Source organism: Cannabis sativa, chromosome 3, assembly GCF_029168945.1.
Source record: "Cannabis sativa cultivar Pink pepper isolate KNU-18-1 chromosome 3, ASM2916894v1, whole genome shotgun sequence".
Classification (NCBI taxonomy): Eukaryota; Viridiplantae; Streptophyta; class Magnoliopsida; order Rosales; family Cannabaceae; genus Cannabis; species Cannabis sativa.
The window spans coordinates 5,968,364-5,989,065 of NC_083603.1; the positions used below are offsets into that span (position 1 = coordinate 5,968,364).

The 20,702-nt window shown below is 25.7% G+C and overlaps 1 protein-coding gene across 1 annotated transcript; it reads left to right on the top strand.

Annotated features, from left to right (window-relative positions):
- Window positions 1-15,258: 15,258 nt before the first annotated feature.
- On the top strand, window positions 15,259-19,122 carry LOC115709295 (ABC transporter G family member 15). Its single transcript, XM_030637368.2, has 8 exons — window positions 15,259-15,366; window positions 15,475-15,936; window positions 16,318-16,461; window positions 16,580-16,696; window positions 17,108-17,389; window positions 17,604-17,876; window positions 18,378-18,485; window positions 18,586-19,122. The coding sequence occupies exons 1-8, from the start codon at window positions 15,307-15,309 to the stop codon at window positions 18,970-18,972; spliced, it is 1,833 nt and encodes a 610-aa protein (XP_030493228.2). The 5' UTR covers window positions 15,259-15,306; the 3' UTR covers window positions 18,973-19,122.
- The last annotated feature ends 1,580 nt before the right edge of the window (window positions 19,123-20,702 follow it).

The following is a 20,702-nucleotide window of genomic DNA, read 5'->3' on the forward strand; positions in this document are numbered from 1 at the left end:
TGAGACATGTGATTGCTTAACTATTATCAAATTTATTTAAATATTAAATTTAAAATAATTATTTATTACAATAAATAATTATATAATTATTATTTATTCAGTAACATTCATATTCCTTTGATTGTGTTATATGGTGGTTCAGGAACCATGGACCTATTGTACTAAGCTTCAATAAATTAAAATCATCAATTAAATAATCATATATATTAATTAAATTATCATATATAAATATTAATTACCTCTAAACTTTGACATATACTAAATTATGCCCCATGAACTTTAAGGTCGTTAAAAATTCCTCCTGAACTATTAAGATTGTTGGATTTAATGACTTTTGTACAATTTTAGTAAAAAAAAAGTCTAACATGGATGAAAGTTCAGGGCGCATTTAGTACATATTAAAGTTCGAATGGCATGATTTGGTAGATATTAAAGTCTAGTGAGCTGAGCATGATTTAGTACATTTACAATCACTGAAATAGTAAAATTGAATGAAATTAAATAAAAGTCCTTAAATCTAACAATTTCAATAGTTCATGGAGAATTTTTAACGGCTAAAAAAGTTTAAGGAGCATGATTTGGTACATGTTAAAGTGTAGGGGTAAAAATCTTAATTAACCTTAATTATATTATTACTCTACTATAAATATGAAATTGCACTTTTAGTTTTTATAGAATTACATTTATTAGTTATTTACAGTTTCCATTGATATAAACAATACTAGCAGTTCCCTCTCCTTGTATTGGTTCATAATTAAAATTGGTCAAATTACTATTTTACCCTTCTAATTATCTCTTTATCCTTTAGTAGCATTAACTCACTAGTGAAAGTTAATTTTCGATCCAATTTAAATTTGTGCACAACTTTTTAATTCTAGAAATAACACTAAAAGGGACCCAATATTCGATCTGTTGGGAAAATTAAAATTTTATATTGTAAATCATGTTCACAACCATCCACATTATTAGACTCCAAAAATGAAAGTTGTAAATCTCGTATTCAAGAAATTTTAGCGAGCGAATCAAAGAATATAACAGCATGAATAGGAGTTCATGAAGTCTCATGATTTAGGTTGATCTACTAATTAATCATCATTAGTGATATAAATTTAGTTTTTATGACAAACAACAAGTTTGATAATGACAGAATAGTTACATATCAGTCCTGTCATATATAATCTCTATTATATACAGCACATTTATTGAGATATCAAACTACATCAGCAATCTGAATCAAAACCTCTTGCACCGACTGAAGAGCATCAGTAAACTGTACTAGCAATCGTTAATTAAAATTTTTGTACTTTAATAAATTATTGACTATTTTATTCATATCATAAATAAATATAAAGAACAAAAATAAAAATAATAATTAAAAAACCTAATGTCCTAAACCATTTTTACCCCCTCTTTCTCGATAGATCTATTGCCCAAAGCCAACTAAAAATTTGTGACTCTCTCTCTCTCTCTCTCTCTCTCTCTCTCTCTCTCTCTCTCTCTCTCTCTCTCTCTCTCTCTCTCTCTCTCTCTCTCTCTCTCTCTCTCTCTCTCTCTCTCTCTCTCTCTCTCTCTCTCTCTCTCTCTCTCTCTCTCTCTCTCTCTCTCTCTCTCTCGACGGGTTCGTGGTTGACAGGGACGGGAATGGGGTTCATGGGTTCGTGATAGTATATATAAAAGTGAAGAATTGAAAATGGTACACTGTATCTATATAAATAGTACATTATATACATGTGGACAGCCAACCTGACAGTTAATATGAAAATGGATGTAAATGGCTAATTGTTAATAGAATGCATGTTTGCGAGATTTGCCGTCAAATTTTGAGTTTTGCGAGTTATGCCGCAATTTACCATGAAATAACAATACAATTAATTATAAAGTTATTATTTTTATATTGTTTTTTAATAAATGCATCAAGTTTTGTACTAAATAAGAGCATCTCCAATAGAGTACTAAAAAAGTGATGCAATGCTTTATTTTGGTAGAAAATCCTTATCCAATAGTATGCTAAATTTTACCAAATTTGCCACATGCTAAAAATTTGACTAAATTTAACACAAGATACAACATTGTACAAAACTTGTCATACAATTAATACATACTTTTTATTTATATTATTGTCATTTAAGAATTACTTTAATATACTTTTTTTAGTTACATATTTCTATTATTTTTTAAAATATATATTTAATTTATTAGTTATCGTTAATAATAATTATTGTTTTATGTGAATTTACATCTTAGTTTGTTCTTATATATATTGAAACACAATTATAAAAAAAAATACTAAATATAACATTTACTAATTTTTTGTGTTAAATTTAACATATTTTTTACCCCACAAATTTGATATTGTCTAATTTATAGCAAAAAAAATTGTTGCTAAGGACCACTACTTCCTTTATGAAATCATCAATGTTAACTACCACCCCTAAATGATCCCAACAACCAAAAGATTGAATCAAAGTCAAATAATAAACGCACAAGGACACATAACAAGAGTCAACACCCACACAGAAAACAAGGAAAAAAATGAAAGGAAAGTACTATAACTAAAGGAAAATGATAAATGATAAATGTCTACCACACTTGTACAATGTGGTGCCTAGCACCTTCTCATGTCGTATTACGATTGGCTAACAATACTCTCTAAAAATTATTATATTAAACTATATGGGATCCGATACTAAATTGGACTAATAGCGATATTGACATATAGGAGGATGTTAGACACTACTGGTGCCCTTTAGCATTTATCTATACAGTGTAACATTGTTATTAGTGCAATTTAATATTAAGTCTCACTTACTTAATTTTAATTAAAATTATTAAAAATTACTAACTAATTATAGAGCGTTATCTTATGATGATAAAACAACCGAATAAAATAGAAGGAAAAAAGTGAAAGTAAAGCTCAAAAGAAAATCCATGAGTCATGACCAATAAAAAATAAAAAATACACCAAGATACAAAGAAATTAAAGAAAGAAAAGTATAGTGAAGATTAAATAAAGGCCAAAACATACAAAAGAGTGAAATAAACACTGCAAAACAACATGGAAGAAAAGGACCTATCTTTTAAAGAGTAATAATATGTATGCATGTAATTTACACATAAATTTGACAAGTAATTTCAATCAATCATTTTTGTTTTATGATGGATCCCACATATTAAAAGTTAACTTGCCCATCATTATATATATATACAAGTGTATAAAATTTATCAACCTCACTTGGAGAGAGAGAGAGAGAAATATATTAAGGTTATAATAAATAGATATTAATCGAAAATATGGTTGCATTGTTTCAACCAATTTAAACTCATCATACATATATATATAAGTTATATAACCTCATCACTTGGTGTGTGTATATATATATAGATATATATTTACATCTACAGATAAGAGAAAGAAAGCGATGGATGAAGGTGAAGGTGAAGATGGGCCTTATTTGTTATGGGAAGATATAAGAGTGGTGACATCAAGAAAAAGAAAACAAGTTTTGGTAAACAATCTTTGTGGCTATGCCAAACCCAATCGAATTATGGCTCTCATGGGTCCTTCTGGTTCTGGCAAATCAACCCTACTTGATGCCATTGCTGGTAATACATACATACACACAATATAAATATATATATAAATATTATAAAATATTGTTAAATCATTTGGTTTGATTAGACAAAAAAAAATGGTTAATTTTTGAGATTCATCAACCTCTAAACTATTAGATTTGGATCACCACAAACACAACAAGTTGAGCCAAATTTCACACTAGAAAAAGAAAACATATATGTAAGACCAAAATACTACCACAACAACAAACCATATTTCAAAATTCAAAGTTTTTCTCTCTATTTCTAGTCTTTTCTTTACTTTATTCAACAGTTGAATATATAGTGAAAACTCAAAAGGTCTAGTCTTTTTTGTTAGGCAAATGTTAAACCTTTTAATAATAATAATAATAATAATTTTAAAAAAAATCACTTTTTTTCTTTTATAAATGCAAGTATATATATGCATGTAAAAATAATTAGGATAACGGCTATTTAATGAGGATGTTGAATTTAGTATTTCTTTTTTTTTTTTCCTAATAGAAGACTTATCAAAAAATTATATATTTTATGATGTTGAAATTAAATTTAATAGCTAATTGCTTGCATGCTTGTATCATAATTTTCATATCTTAATTTATTTAAAAAATTTTAAAAATTTATGAAAGTTTTCGTATTTAAAAAAATATAGAATTACAATTTATTCTCATGTACTAACGATATAAAAAAAAAAAAAATACAATTATAGGTAATGATAATTAGTTCTCACTTTTTTATGAATAAAAGAAAATTATTATAAAGCCAATGCCAAAATAAACTCAAAGATTTGAATAAACTCAGATAATTCTGACCACAAAAGGCTTGCATCATCAAAAGAGAGCGAGTTTGGAAGTGATAAGACTATATGTAGTAAAAATCAGTTCTTAATTTATTATTTGGAGTTTTTGTGAATAAGATGCCACTTTTAATTATAATAAAAACTTAATTTGTGATTAAAAAATAATTTTAATTATTGTAACTAATATAGTTTCAGTCACAGTTTATTTTATTTATAATAAAATTTATTGATAAAGTGTTTGTAGACTGTAGTATGACAAAAAAGTAAGATAATGAGCTTTGAAATATCAATTATAATTCTTTGTCAAAAAAATAAAAATAAAAATTATTGAAAATTTGAAATTAGATGTAATACCATCATATTTTACATTTTTTTAGATAAATAAATAAATAAAATATATATAACATTTAAATAATGTGGAAAAAACATAAAAGAATTGATGGTATTGGTAGTATAATATAAAAATGTGAGGTCAAATAAAAAAAGAAAATAGTAATGTGTTTCAAATGATAGTTTTCATTAGTAATTATATGTTAAATTCAAATTAGAACACTCCAATTACTTTAAGTTACATGTTATTACCTTAAAAAAATTACATTGTTACTATTATAATTATATAATTAAACAAATATGTTTAATGTAATATATTTAGTCAATCACATTCAATTTTTTGTTTGACGTAGTGATTAGAATCACTCATGAATTTATAATGTAAAAATTCGCACACAGTACAGGAACTTTCCTCGAGCCAGAATAGCTCATCGTCTAACCGAAAAGCATGTTTTGTCAAACCATGAGTTGTTGAAAACTTATTGCAAACCACATGAGACAAAACTGCTCTAAAAAATTTAAACAATAAAGTTATAACATCTTCAAACAGTACACAAAACTCAATTACCACCTGAAACATTGCAACTAGGATGGTAACCTCCAAACTAAATTAATATACAAACTCAAAATTAATACACAATTGAATTCCCTCATTCAACTTTACTATACAAAACTAAAAACTTATTATTATTATTATTATTGTAATTAGCCAAAGATATTACGCTTTGGCTAGCTAGTAGCAATTCACTAACACTCCATTAATTCAAAAACTGCTGAAAATCAAAACACGTTTAATAAGAATATCTAATAATTCTAAAATTAACCAGTATCTTTTAATTTAAATTATACTAAAATTTCTTTATATTAATCCAATTACTATTGTATTAAAAACCTTAAGAATTTTTATGTTATAACACTGATTCTTAAATTTCTTTTTATCTTTAAGAATAAAAAAACTAAATTAACTTGATTTAAATATATTAAAAAGTAAAATTATGAATAAATTGTTAACTTTTATTTTATTTGAAAACTTTAATTTCTCATAAAAAAATAATGGAATAATTAATTAAATTACCCTAAGTAATTAGAGGCAAGCAAAAAAAATAGACGCAACAGCCTTAAAAGACATTAAAGCCAACAAAATTATGGCGCAACAAATCCTCACAATATATAAAAGTATTAATTCATTAAATATTTGACTAATAATAATAAGAATTACATTAGACGATCAACCAAGCAAGGCCTTTTAATCAAAGACTGCCAACTTTTGTTATCTACCCTCCCAAATGTTAATTTATTTTTAATTAGACGATTAGCAAACCGAGTAGTACATTATGTTGCTAGACATTCTCAATATCAATCTGATCGTAGCATTTCTGATATTTCTATTTCTGGTGAACTCTTACATGTTTGTATTCAAAATGCTAAATTATTCAATGAAGTTGATATTTCATCTCAAAAATTATAAGAAGTACATACAATTAGGAAAATAATAATAGAAATAAATATAAAGACTATTATAATTTAATATAAAAATAAAGGAAAGAAAATAAATATAATAGTAATAATATAGTCAAGCATAAAATTATTAATAAAATCACGTAATTAATGTGCTTAATAAATTTAAACTTCTTTATAAAATACATTATGTGTATAAAGAGTAAATTTTAATTATAATAAATAATTAATTAGATTATCAAATTTAATAAAACTCCTTAAAATTAAGCTCAAAATAAAAAAATAAGTATACATAACTTATTTATCACTAGGTGATTGTTACGTGCCAAGCCACGTAGTGTTAGTTTTATTTAATATTTTAGTTTTTTATTTTAATTAATAATTAAAATAATATAATTATTTGAACGATTTGTTTTATAAAAATAAAATATGTGTCAGTATATTTAGTAAGTAAAACATAATTGTGTTATAATAATGTATGTTATTAATAGTAAAATGTACATTAATCTTCTAATTGAAAAAAATTCTATTATCTCATTTCATATTTAATAATAGCTACACAACTATATATTTATAGACTTTCACATTCTTTGCAAATTATTAATAAGCACCAATAATATTTTCATATTCTAATATTTTTCAACATTCTCCTCTTGGTGGTAAAATTAAAAATAAAACTAAAAATAAGCACAAACATATAAGGTAAATACTAATTACAGCCCATTTCATCTTTTTTTTTTATTATTTTTTTAAGCCCAAGCCCAAAAATCTCTAAGCAAACACAATCAATCTTCTTTTATATTATCTTTTCTAGATATTTTATCTATATTTTTCTTTTTTAAAAAATAAATAAAAAAATTATTAATATTCTCCCAAGATAGGTTTGTTAGAGAGATATGTGGCTAAGATGATTTTTTTAATTTAAAAAGAGATTATTAATATTTAAAAGATTGTTTATTTAAAAGATTATTTAATTTTTTGGGTTTAATTATTTTTAACGGGAGATCAAACCTAATCGTTAAATTTAACAGAATATTCTTTTATTTTTAAGTATATTCTGTTAAACCAAGAAATGCCGTTATATAGGCACTTTTAATATATAAAGATACAATAAAATAATTTATTAATATCTATATAGATAATTGTTTTATGTTTTGAAATCTTTATAACTATTAGTCAATTAAATAATTATTTTTAAATCAAAAAATTAATTAAATTTCAGTATATATTATTAAGGCAAGAATAAATAATTAAAAATAAAAAATATGAAATTATGAACATATTTATTATATGATAACTAGTAAACATTCCGCGCTTTGCGGCGGATATATAAAATATTTTAAATTATATATAAAAAATAAATTGTGTATTTTAATTAATAATAATTAATTAGTAAAATTATATTAAAATTTTAACTTTACTATTAAAAAATTTATGATACTTAAAATATTAAATTTGTTGCTAATAAATACCATAATTTAAAAAATAGTAGCATAAATCTTTATTTATGGTTTAATTTTTATTCTGATGTGTGTATTAACTAGGATGGCAACCTCCAAACTCAAAATTAATACACAATTGAATTCCCTCATTCAACTTTACTATACAAAACTAAAAACTTATTATTATTATTATTGTAATTAGCCAAAGATATTACGCTTTGGCTAGCTAGTAGCAATTCAATAACACCCAATTAATTCAAAAACTCCTGAAAATCAAAACACATTTAATAAGAATATCAAATAATTCTAAAATTAACTAGTATCTTTTAATTTACATTATACTAAAATTTCTTTATATTAATCTAATTATTATTGTATTAAAAACCTTAAGATTTTTATGTTATAACACTGATTCTTAAATTTCTTTTTATCTTTAAGAATAAAAAAACTAAATTAACTTGATTTAAATATATTAAAAAGTAAAATTATGAATAAATTGTTAACTTTTATTTTATTTGAAAACTTTAATTTCTCATAAAAACATGGAACAATTAATTAAATTAAAAAAAAAAAAATAGACGCAACAGCCTTAAAACACATTTAAGCCAGCAAACTTATGGCGCAACAAATCCTCACAATATATAAAAGTTTGATTCATTAAATATTTGACTAATAACAATAAGAATTACACTAGACGATCAACCAATTAGCAATGAAGTCCACTTTCGACCTTTTAATCAAAGACTGCCAACTTTTATTATCTACCCTCCCAAATGTTAATTTATTTTTCATTATACGATCAGCAAACTGAGTAGTACATTATGTTGCTAGACATTCTCAGTATCAATCTGATCGTACCATTTCTGATATTTCTAATTCTGGTGAACTCTTACATCTTTTGTATTCAGAATGCTAAATAGTAGCATAAATCTTTATTTATGGTTTAATTTTTATTCTGATGTGTGTGTTAAGTTCTAAGTTCGAATTTTATTGTGTATTTTTAATGGTTGAATTTTAGTGTTTTACTAAGGTTCTAATATTTGAGTTTGTATTTCATTTTTATTTATTTATTTATTTTTATAGATTTTGAGAACTTTAAATTTGATGTTGTTTCTATTTATTATTGAATTAAAGTTTGCCTTTTCGTTTTATTGATTGAAAAATATTAGTAGAAAGTTTATGGAATAAGAATTTTGAATATATGAAAATAGAATTGAAAAATAGCATTTTAATCGAGAATCAAAGTTTATTGTTTACGGTTAATTTGTAAAGATAGAAAATGAAAAAATTAATTTTTATTTCATTTAATACGTATATAATGTTTTTTCTTTTTTGAATAATATGAATTTATTTTAATTAATTTTTGTTTTTTAAAACTATTTTTCTAAAAGAATTATTAGTTTGGCTAATACTATATTTAAGTGTGGCACTTTATTGATCAACTAACAGAAAGATAAATTGAGTGTTAAGTTTAGAAATTTGAGGATATCAATAGGAACTACAATGATGACATCAACTTTTTATGATTGGAATATAAAAATAATGCATTATGAAAAAAATTGATTCATAATCTCACACATATTTTTTCTTCTACTTAATCTTACACCTGCTTTTTTTTTGTTCAATTTATAATGTTTGATTTATAGTAAATTTTTTCTATAAAAAAAATACTTTCATATCATAATCTCACACCTTTTTTTTTTTTTTGGTTCAATTTATAATGTTTGATTTATAGTAAATTTTTTCTATAAAAAAATATTTTTCCTATATTCTACAAAGTAAAAAAAAAATTCACACATATATATAATTATGAATATATAAAATAAATAAATAATTACGTAATTTAATATTATTAATTTAGTTTATATTTATTATTATGTGTTTTTTAAAAAATAATTAATTTAAAATAAATATTTTTATAGAAAATTTATTAAAATAATAGTAAAATTTTAATTTATAAATTTATGCTCTAATAAAATATTAAAAAATTGAGAGAATTAAGGAGAAAAAATAAAAATAGCTTTGGAGAGATTTTAGACCGTCACGTCACCGTCTTATACTTCTCCTTTATATATAGATATATAGATAGATAGTAAAATATTAATTTGTAGATTTATGTTTTAATTAAATATTAAAATTGATAGAATAAGGAGAGAAGTGAAAAATAGTTTTAGAGGGATTGTAGAGTGTCATGTCACCGCCTCATACTTTTCCTTTGTACATCTATTCTATATAAAATGTGATGTTGCCAATTAATTGAAGAAGTTAACAACAACCACACAAATTTTGAAAATATATCTATATATTTAAATATATATACAGGGCCGGCCCAAGCATTGGGCAGCTTGGGCCATTGCACAAGGGCCCCATTTTTTTAAGGCCCAATTTTTTTTTTTAAAAAAAAAAGGCCTATTTTTTTCTTTTTATTTTTTTCATATTATATATACATAAATAAAAAAATCTATAATTAAAAATTTATGAAACAATCTTAAAAAAAAAAAAGCTACTAATAAAATTGTAGTTATAATGTACATGGTTTTTTTTTTTTTTTCTAAAGGGTCCAATTTTAAAATTTTGCACAAAGCTCCCAAAATGCTTGGGCCGGCCCTGTATATATATATAACTAATTAAAATTCTATCACCGATTTAGATTTGGAAGTGTGATATATATAAATATTGAAAATATGAATAGAGAGGATGATTATTAATAAATATAAATATCAATTATAAACTATTGAGTGAATTAGAGAAGCAAACATATATGTAAAACTTATTAATTACTTATTAAATACTACGTACGTACGTACATATAAGTATATGCATATAATAATTAATATACGTTATAAATAAATTTTTTAAGAAAGAATTTTATTCATATCAATCTGTAATTTAATCCGGATATTTCTTTATTGAAAACACAACTAGAATCAAAATTAAAAAAACAAGCCAACTAATTGGTTTCCATGATTCTCGGATTCACTTAAAGTATTGCAATTAATAATAAATTTGTTCATATTGTTTATTTTTTTTATTAAAAATTATTTTTAAATTTTGATATTTAGAATTAGTTAAATTTTAAATTAAATTTGAATGTTTTGATAGTTTAACCGAACATTTTTATTAATTCCGAAGATAAATTTAGCACAAATAATAATTTTTTTTAATTACTATTACAAAATATAATAATAATTTTTGTTTTTATTTAAATCACTATTATGTTTTCAAATTTTAATGATTATCACTATATTGAATATTATTAATTTTAAAATTATAATATTAAAAAAAAAACTAAAAACTAAAATATAAAATAAATATACGTGACTTGGCACGTAACATCTATCTAGTATATATATAAATAGATAGATTAAGTTGCACTCGAAAAAATAGCATTTAGTAATGCATATTAAATAATAAAATACAAATAACTAAAAAGAAAAGAAAAAAACTAAAAACAATCTATAAAATCAATTTAAAATCTTAATATAACTATATAAACATTAATTAAAACTAATACCTATGCGTGAGATTTGGTAGTTCAAATAAATCTCGGTCATCAATCACATTCAATTTAAGTAGGCATATAGAAAGAAAAAAAATGTTCAAAAAATATAATTTTCATTATGTCAATTATATTTAATTTCCTACGTTATATGTATTTTGGACTCGGTATTTTGTAAAAATTATTAATTAGATTCTCTATTTTGTTAAATGATAAAATGAACTCTGTATTTTCTAAAATAGTACAAATAAGACCCTAAATTGATTTTTTACATAATAAAATTTAATAATAATATGAACTAAAGATGTTGCGATAAAACTGTTTACATATTCTATATCTATTCGTGTTAGGAATTGTCTTCAAGTTGCTTATATTAAAAAAAAATTGTCAAAAATTAAGCTCAGTGTCTTATTTTACTATTTTGGAAAATACATGGTTAATTTAACAAAACAGAAAGTCTAATCAGTAATTTTTATAAAACATAAAGTCTAAAATAATATTTAACCTATGTGTTGTTGTTATTATTATTATTGAAAGTGATTTCATTCCAATAATTAAAAAATTCAAGCTCATCATAATTGATGGGACCGGCCTAATTAATTAATTTGGTAAGAGATGAGCCATCCCTAGCTAATGACATAATAAATATTGAAAAATTTAGATAAATTAATATTTTTGGTAATAATTTTATACAATTATGTTTAGAGATTTTTTGATATATATATATACAAATAAGATAAAGAAAACAATATTAAAATAACATAAAAAAATAATATACAAATAAAAAAAAAACCAACAACAAAATAATAAAAGTACAACAAAAAAATATATTAAAATACTTTATTTTATGTAAATAAAATTGGGTTCTACCATGCACCCCAAGAGATGTAATGATGCACTCTTGATTTGTTTTGGCATCCAAAAAAATTTTTTAGTCTAATTTTTTTTATATATTCATGTACGTTATAGCTATTTAAGATAACTTACAAAATTTTTAAAAATTCAGAATAATTTACAATATAAAAAACAATGTTCAAACAGTCTATTTTACACGCGTATAAAATAAAGTAGTCACGCGTGCAACACACTGTTTGAACGTATTTTTCGGCGTGTTAAACTTTTCTAAATTTCTTAAAATTTTGCAGGATGTCTTAAATAACTATAACGTACATGACTATGAGAAAAAATTTGACTAAAAAATTGTTTCGGGTGCTAAAACAGATAATAGTGCATCAATATATCCATTTTAAGGAGGTGCATTGTAGAATTTCTCAATAAAATTTTAAAAACCGTAAAAATATTTAAAATTTCATACAATTATATTTTTGCAAAAAATAAAAAATTGTTGTTTTTGTATTTTTCTAAAATAATCCCATAAATATTTGTGAAGTACATGAATACCCAAATATGAATTAAGTAGGAGACTTCTACTATTCATCAATTTATTCACATATGATATCATTGTATGAAACTCAAAACTAGATTCTATAACGTAACATAACAAAGCTTTTTGTTTTGTTGGAGGGGTTATTAGATGATTAATTTAATTTAATTTAATTTAATTTAGAAACCCGACTTAAGAGTTTCCGACCTCATTCGGCTCTGTCCACAAAAGAATAAGGAAAAAGAGTGTGGATTTCCCAGCAAAACACAATCCCAATTCCTATTACTAAGAGAAACTGAGGAATGAGAAATGTTTAATATTATGTGTATTTCTCTCTTTGGTCTTGAAAGTAAACCATAAAAAGGAATTGAAGTGATATGCATTGGGTAATAATATAGTGTTTTATGGGAACTACTCATTCAATCATATAGTGGTGGAAATTCTAAGCAAATATATATATATATATATATATATATATATATATTATATACTAGCAAAAATTACGTGCGAAGCACGTATACTAAATTTTATGCTAGTTTTTTTCTATGTTATTTGAAAGAGATACAATTAAAAATTAAAGAAAAAATATTATTAGTTATTAAGTGAGATTATTATTATGTGTATCTAAATATTATAGTTTATAATGTTGTCAATTAACAGTGAATACCGAATGCAATATATTAGTGTTTAAGAAAGCTTGATGATTTAAATATGTTCTTAAATTAATTCAAAAATAAATTAAAAATTGATGTTCCAATACTTAAAGAAACATTACTTAAATGGGTGTAAGATAAAAAGAAAATTAAAAATCAATCTCTAAATTGTTGATAATTGAAGATAGCATTTGTCTAAAATATGTAGATAAGAAAACTAATGATAGTCATTGGTGGATTTCAATCTTCATTTGCTTCGATAGAGACCATAGTGAAATTTTTGTATTTTACACTTTTCATTCTAGCCAAGACCGCATATATGTGAATTGTCTATTTTTTTTGATAAATTGAATATAGTAGTGTCGACAGAAAGTGAAAACCATGTTTAACAAAAAGTGATAGTATTCTATAACAAAATACTATTAAATTATTTAAATTTAAATTATTTTAAATACTATATTTTATTAAAATAAAACTCTATACGATTAAAATTTCAAATTTATCTTTATTCAAAAAAAAAAAAAAATTGATTAAAAAAAAAAGAAAAAAAAACGAAAAGCTTCTATTATTATCTCTACTATCTTTTAGATGTGAATAATGGTCTCTTCTTTCTTCCATATATTTTCTATTATTATTACTTATATATTTTGTTATTAAATTGTAAAGAAGAAAAAAGAGAAGTGCGGATTAGAATATTATGTGTGATCCCATGGGAATGTCCAAATTGTAATAGGAAAAGGAATGCAATAAATAATTAAAGGAAACCCAATCGTAGATGTAAAACAGCAAAAACCCAATCGTATTTTTTTTTTTTTTGATTTAATAGGATTTATTTTATTATATATAAATAAAAAGTGATCCATGAATTTCTCATAAACCATTTTATTTTTAATAATAAACTATTTTATTTTTAATATAAATAAAAAATCACCCATGAATTTCTCATAAACAAAGAATTCTGTTATATAGGCACACTTTATATAAAATAGATAGATATATATATTCTTAAAAAGAAAATGAAAAAATAGTTACCAAGAACAAGCTAACATAAAGAAGTAACTAATTTACTTAATACTATTTTTTCTATATTTTTTAGCTTTTTTCTAAAAAAAAATATTCATAAACAACTACTAATTTGGGAGAGAGAAAGATAATTAAGTACAAAAAAAATATTAAAATAATAAATAGAAAAGTTTTTTTTTAACTAAAAAGAGATTACGTGGTACAGATTCTTTTCCTACCCCATCAGTCATTCTGACAATTCTAAGGACCACAGCTATAGGGGTCTTATACCTCAGTCTATCTTAATTAAGTCATTAATAATTACATCAAAAGTTCCCATCACAAGTACCACCTCCATCAAGAACCAAGCTTTTCTTTAATCCCTTTAAAAGTTTCAAATCTTTGACCCAAGTAAAGAAGGGTCAGTAAAAGCAATCCCTAAGACAATTCCTACCACTACACCACACAATACATAATATAAATAGAGAAGCTTTAAAGCTTAGCTACATTTGAATAAAGAATTTTAGGAATTTGAGATGAAGTATTATATTTATACCTAAGGAAAAGCACTTGATGGAAATAAACTTTAGCCTCTTAGCTATTATAAAACATCTATTAGGATGCTTACTAATTTTTCTACTTTATTCTTTGAAATAATTTACCAAAACACTATTTTCTCTATTCTACCTCACATTTATTTTACATCATAATTAACTTTTTTATAGTTTTCTTTTACAATATTTAAATGATCTATTATTAGTATTATTTATTTGATTAAAAAATTAAAAAAAATGAGAGAGAATGAAGAAAAATTTAAGAAAAAGATGTTTAGTCTGTAACTAAATATAAAGAAAGATGAATCATTTTAGAGATTTCGAGTTATACATACATATTAATAATTGGACACCAGTAGTACCTAAAACTACCTAAAGATAGCGCTCTACTATTAGTTAGCGATATTTCCTAAAAGTTAATATACGAAACTCAATACTTACTTACGCCAATTGTGATATGACACCGAGAAGAATGTTAGACACCACTGATGTCTTTTAGCATTTCTCTATCATATATACAATAATTAAATAATATTTCTTACTAATGAACTTTTTCTTTCAATCCTAACAGGAAGACTATCTTCAAATGTTAAAATGATTGGCAAAATTCAAGTCAAAGGAAACAAAGAGAATAATCGAAATTGTGGAGGAATTGTAAGTAGTATCTATACTATTTAATTTGATAATGTTAAAAACTTAATGTTATTTACAAGTACAACACCAAATTAATTATATAATTTTGCAAACTAACTAATGTTTCAGTCATATCTCACTCAAGAGGATGTGTTTTTGGGAACTCTGACAGTGAGAGAAACCATTACATACTCAGCTCATTTGAGGGTTTCAAATAAAATGAGCAAAGAAGAGATAGAGAATCTAGTTCAGAAAACAATAGAAGAAATGGGATTAGAACATTGTGCTGATAACAAGATTGGAAATTGGTATTTTAGAGGGATAAGTGGTGGTGAGAAGAAGAGATTAAGGATAGGTTTAGAGATTTTAACACAACCCCAAATCATGCTTCTTGATGAGCCAACCACAGGACTTGACAGTGCTTCTGCCTTCTTTGTGGTCTGTACTCTTAAAAACATTGCTCATAATGGTAGGATTGTTGTTTGTTCCATTCACCAACCAAGTGGCTATCTCTTTGATCTTTTTGATGATTTGTATCTCCTCTCTGGTGGAGAAGCTGTTTATTTTGGAGATGCAAAATCAGCTGTCAAGGTAAATCAAAATACTAATACAATAATTGTAATTAGTCTTTTTCTTTCGAGTGTGTGTGTGAAATGGTGCTATAGTGCCTAGCACCACCACCACCACGAGATAGTATCCTATAAATGGTTAGTTATTTTCTATAATCAATACTAAAGTAAAATAAGTTAGACCCGATATTGAATTGCATCAATAGGTGTTAAGCACCATGAGTGTCCTTGAGCATTTCTCTTTACACAAGGGTGTCAAGAATTTTCGACAATATTTATAGAATATGCTGCAAAGTGTCAAGAAAATTTATCAAAGCAAAATTAATTCTACAAAGTAAAACATAAAGATATATATTATTTTCCTCAACAATCCTAATTTAATTTGTTATATTTCTATATACAGTTCTTTGCAGATGCTGGGTTTCCATGTCCTACAAAAACAAACCCAACAGATCACTTCCTTCGATGTGTTAATTCAGACTTTGACAATGTGTCAACTTCATCATTTCTGCGTTCTAATAAAACTTCTATTTCTACAGAGGAATCAGTTATTATTATTTTTTTCCTTTTATTGTTCAGATAATTTCTATTAATTATGTTAAATATTAATTGCTGTACATAACTAACATATAGTTTTGTTAATTGTTATTATTTCTTAATAACAGGGATCTACTTCACTGACCAATATGACCACACAAGATATGAAAGAAATTCTCATCCATCAGTACAACAATTCAGAATATGCAACACTTACAAGACATAATATACAACAAATTAACTCTGTAAGAAAATTTCTACTCATTGCCAATTGGTTCAATGGCCGTCTTTAGGGTGGAGCAGCTGGGACTGTTGCCGAAGCTCACTCAGCCCGAAAAGCCTCCCAAACTCTTTTTCTTTTATGAATTTTTTTTTAATATTAGTTTATTTTTCAAATAAAAAACCCAATTTTTAAACTTTACCCGAAACCCCGTAAAAGCTAGAGAAGGTCCTGATAGGTTCAGCAATATTTAAGGACAGATACTTATTTGATATACCTGGTGTTCTTCTATCGATATACATATTTGGCATCCTATGTTTTCAATAAATTTCTATTTGGTCCATAAGCTCAAATTCAGCCAACATATTTCTTCTATGAAAGATTATTTTGGTCTAACCAAGTAATCTTGACATTGTGTTTCATGCTTTTTGTTCAGAAAGAAGTGATTGTGTTATCAAACAAAAGCAAATCAAGTTGGTGGAAGCAATTGTACACATTGACAGATCGTTCATTTGTAAACATGAGAAGAGATGTTGGATACTATTGGTTGAGGATGGTATTCTACTTGGGTGTAGCTGTATGTACTGGAACTATCTACTACAACATCAAAACTTCATATTTGGATATCATTGCAAGAGCCAAGTGTCAAGCTTTTGTTTATGGCTTCATGATTTGTTTATCCAATGGAGGCTTACCTTCTTTCATAGAAGAAATCAAGGTAATAATCAAATGCTAGGAAAAATACTAATTTAGCCCATGTGTTTAGGACAAACACACGATCGACCCTGTATTTTGTTAAATAATAACAAAATACAAGTGTCAAATGGGTATTATCTAATAAGGTGATTATAATATCATTTTGTAATAATAAATTACATTAGAATAATGTCATTGTAAACCAACATAATGAAAAACAATTTCATTTTTCACAGGTTTACAACAGTGAAAGGATAAAAAATCACTATGGAGCGGCAGTAGTAATGATATCAAATTTTATTTCATCATTTCCATTCTTGTTGGTGACTGCCATATCAACAGGGACAATTATATATGAAATGGTGAAATTACATCCTGGATTTTCTCACTATTTCTATTTTGTTCTTAACCTATTTTGCTGCCTTTCTGTCATAGAAACTCTCATGATGCTCGTCGCATCTTTGGTTCCCAATGTCCTCATGGGAATAGGGATTGGAACTGGTCTAATTGTAAGTATACATACACTAATATTTACTATTATTATTATTATAATAATAACTGATGAAAATATATTCCTAGCAAAAATATATAATTTACGAAAATGGTCATATCTCATATGATGTCTAAATATCTCTTAACAATTTATACTCAAATGGTTTTAATTAAGACTTGTTTTACATAGAGAGTAATGTCACTATTCTTTAAGGTCTTGTTTTGACTTTGAATTGTAAGAGGAAAAAAAAATAAAGAATCCTTTAATTCTATTTTCATGTTTTGCATTGAATCAGTTATTAATAATTTTATTTTTAGAAGAACTAAAACTTGGGTGTAGAGTAGTTTTATAAAATTTAGAACAATTGAAAATATATATATATCAAATTTATAGAATTTGTTTTCCTATATTTTTTCCCACTATTTTACCTCTAAAATCCAAATTTCAAACAAAGCCTAGAAGTTTACTTGTGGTGAAAACTTGTCTCTAAATGTTGATTTTGGTGATATTTTATCAGGTGTTTATGATGATGGCATCTGAAATCTTCAGACCTATGTCTGATATTCCCAAGTTCTTCTGGCGCTATCCGATGTCTTATATCAGTTTTGCATCTTGGGCATTACAGGTACAACTAATTATACCTGAGTTTTTCATTTGTTTTAGCTATTATGAAACTATTTCTATATGCTACAATTGTAAATAATTAACATTTGTACATTATTCAGGGTGTATATAAGAATGACATGATTGGTATAGAATTCGATCCATTAGTAGCTGGAAATCCAAAGCTGAAAGGTGAAATAATTCTCCAAACAATGTTTGGAATGCCTTTGGATCATTCCAAATGGTGGGATTTAGCAGCTCTTGTGTGTTTGTTAATTTCACACAGATTAATATTTTTCTTGATCCTCAAATATAAAGACACCATTTCACTACACTGTAAGCTATATTTTGACACAGTGGTCCACCAAATTGGCAATTTGAGCAGAACATCTTCTTCATCACTAAGTCAAAGTTTCAATGTTGTATCCAAGAAGAAAATAAGTACTAGTAAAACTCTCCATTCCTTATCTTCCCAAATGGATCTTTCTTCTCCTATGAGACCTAGTTAGTCATCTTTTTGAATCTTCCTATATTTTGTACTATTGAACTACAAAGCATGTATGAAAAAAGTCTTCTAGTTCAAGAGGTTGGATGCTTGAGTGTGTTATTTTCTAATTTTTTGAGTAATAAACTCAACCTAAAAAATGGTTTAAAATGACATACCTTACTGAGAATCGGCTTGTTGGTGATGTGCATGGTACCTAATATGAGTCTTGGACTTGCATGGTAAAATTTACGTAGGGCATACTGAAAAGAAATAGAAAAGAAGATAAATCAGCATTAAACGAAAGATATAACAAACATTAAATAAAACTGAACGTTTATATCCGTATAGCATCTCTGTCAAAGAATACACTCCTGTTCCCTATACATTTCAATCAAGAGTTGTGAACCTTATACTAGTTTGGAAAAAGTTGAAAATTTCAATAGCCATCAGTAGCATGGTAAGTTAAGCGGAAAAAACTCAATATATTGCTAATTAATGCATCATTATGCAAAAATATACTCCAAAGATCAATTGTCTTTATTCCCAATGGAGTTGTTTAGGAGTTTCAGGTGTGCCGTGCCGGATGAATGAAATGCTTCAAAATATACTTTTCTTTTATAAGTGGGATTGCTGGAGCATCAAAACTTGGCACACATCTTAGTTAATTGAATATGTTTACCAATCTTACAAGTACTGCAAATATGCTATGAATCCTTTCAGACATCAATAGCTCACCTGTCTTGCATTGCTTTAGAAGAAGCCCTTAGCTGATCCCTACAGGCAAGTAGATGAACATGGCGAGCATACTTGGTTGTTCCTGTGTAGCTGTATTGCCCCCTCAAACCACAGCAAGTACTTGCTCTTTAGACAATGGTGATACTCCAAAACTCAGTTTCACGAGGTGAGCCTAGCCTTCTCGCAGTCTGCTCCTGTGGCGTAAATCAAAGATTGATCGATCACCTATAACTGTACACAATTAAAGAGCATAGTTATAGGAGATCATTTGGGAAGATTGTGAAATTTGTTTTGGGAAGGACAACATACCTAACACTTCACTACTTTGGATTGTCAAAGGGTTAACCTTCATAACCCTCCAGCTCCCCAACGCTCAGCTTCCGCATCCTACATTACTCACATTGCCAAGATTTTAAATACAATTCTAATCCAAGTGTCTGCTTCATACTTTCATATGCATAAAATCAAAAACAAAAGACTGTAGTTTGACTCTGTAGTACTTCTATATCATACCTGTCCATTAAATCTGGACCAATTATTCCATCAAGAAACCCAGGAAAGTTCTCCACCTTGTCAATAATTGTCCCCAATGAACACCACCTACTTGATACCCCTCAAAAACTACGGACTTCAAATTACCACGCACTGCATATATCGCAGCAGTGTATCCAGGAGACAGGACCTGAGCCATTTACCAGATTTTCGACTTCTCTTGTTGCAATAACAAATAATTACCAAATAAAAGTATGTAGCTAATTAGCAATCTAATCAAATCACTATCATATAGTCTAAATGGGAAAACTTACCAATCTCTAATCAAATTATTCAAAGTTAATAATAATGATTCACTATCATAATTGTGTTTAAGTTCATAACTGGTGTGAATCTAATAACCAGCACAAAAGTATCATTACAAATTCTTCAAGTCTAAGCATTTTCAATTATTATTGCTTATTGCTAAACAGTCTAATTATCACCTTCAGAAGATAAGGATGGAGAGTTTCAACTCTAACTTCA

Excerpts from the sequence above, each read along its gene's own strand:
- LOC115709295 (XM_030637368.2), top strand. The coding sequence starts at position 15,307 with ATGATTGGCAAAATTCAAGTCAAAGGAAACAAAGAGAATAATCGAAAT. Across the intron at positions 16,462-16,579 it reads CTATTTCTACAGAGGAATCA|GGATCTACTTCACTGACCAA; the intron begins GTTATTATTATT and ends TCTTAATAACAG. Across the intron at positions 18,486-18,585 it reads TTGCATCTTGGGCATTACAG|GGTGTATATAAGAATGACAT; the intron begins GTACAACTAATT and ends TACATTATTCAG.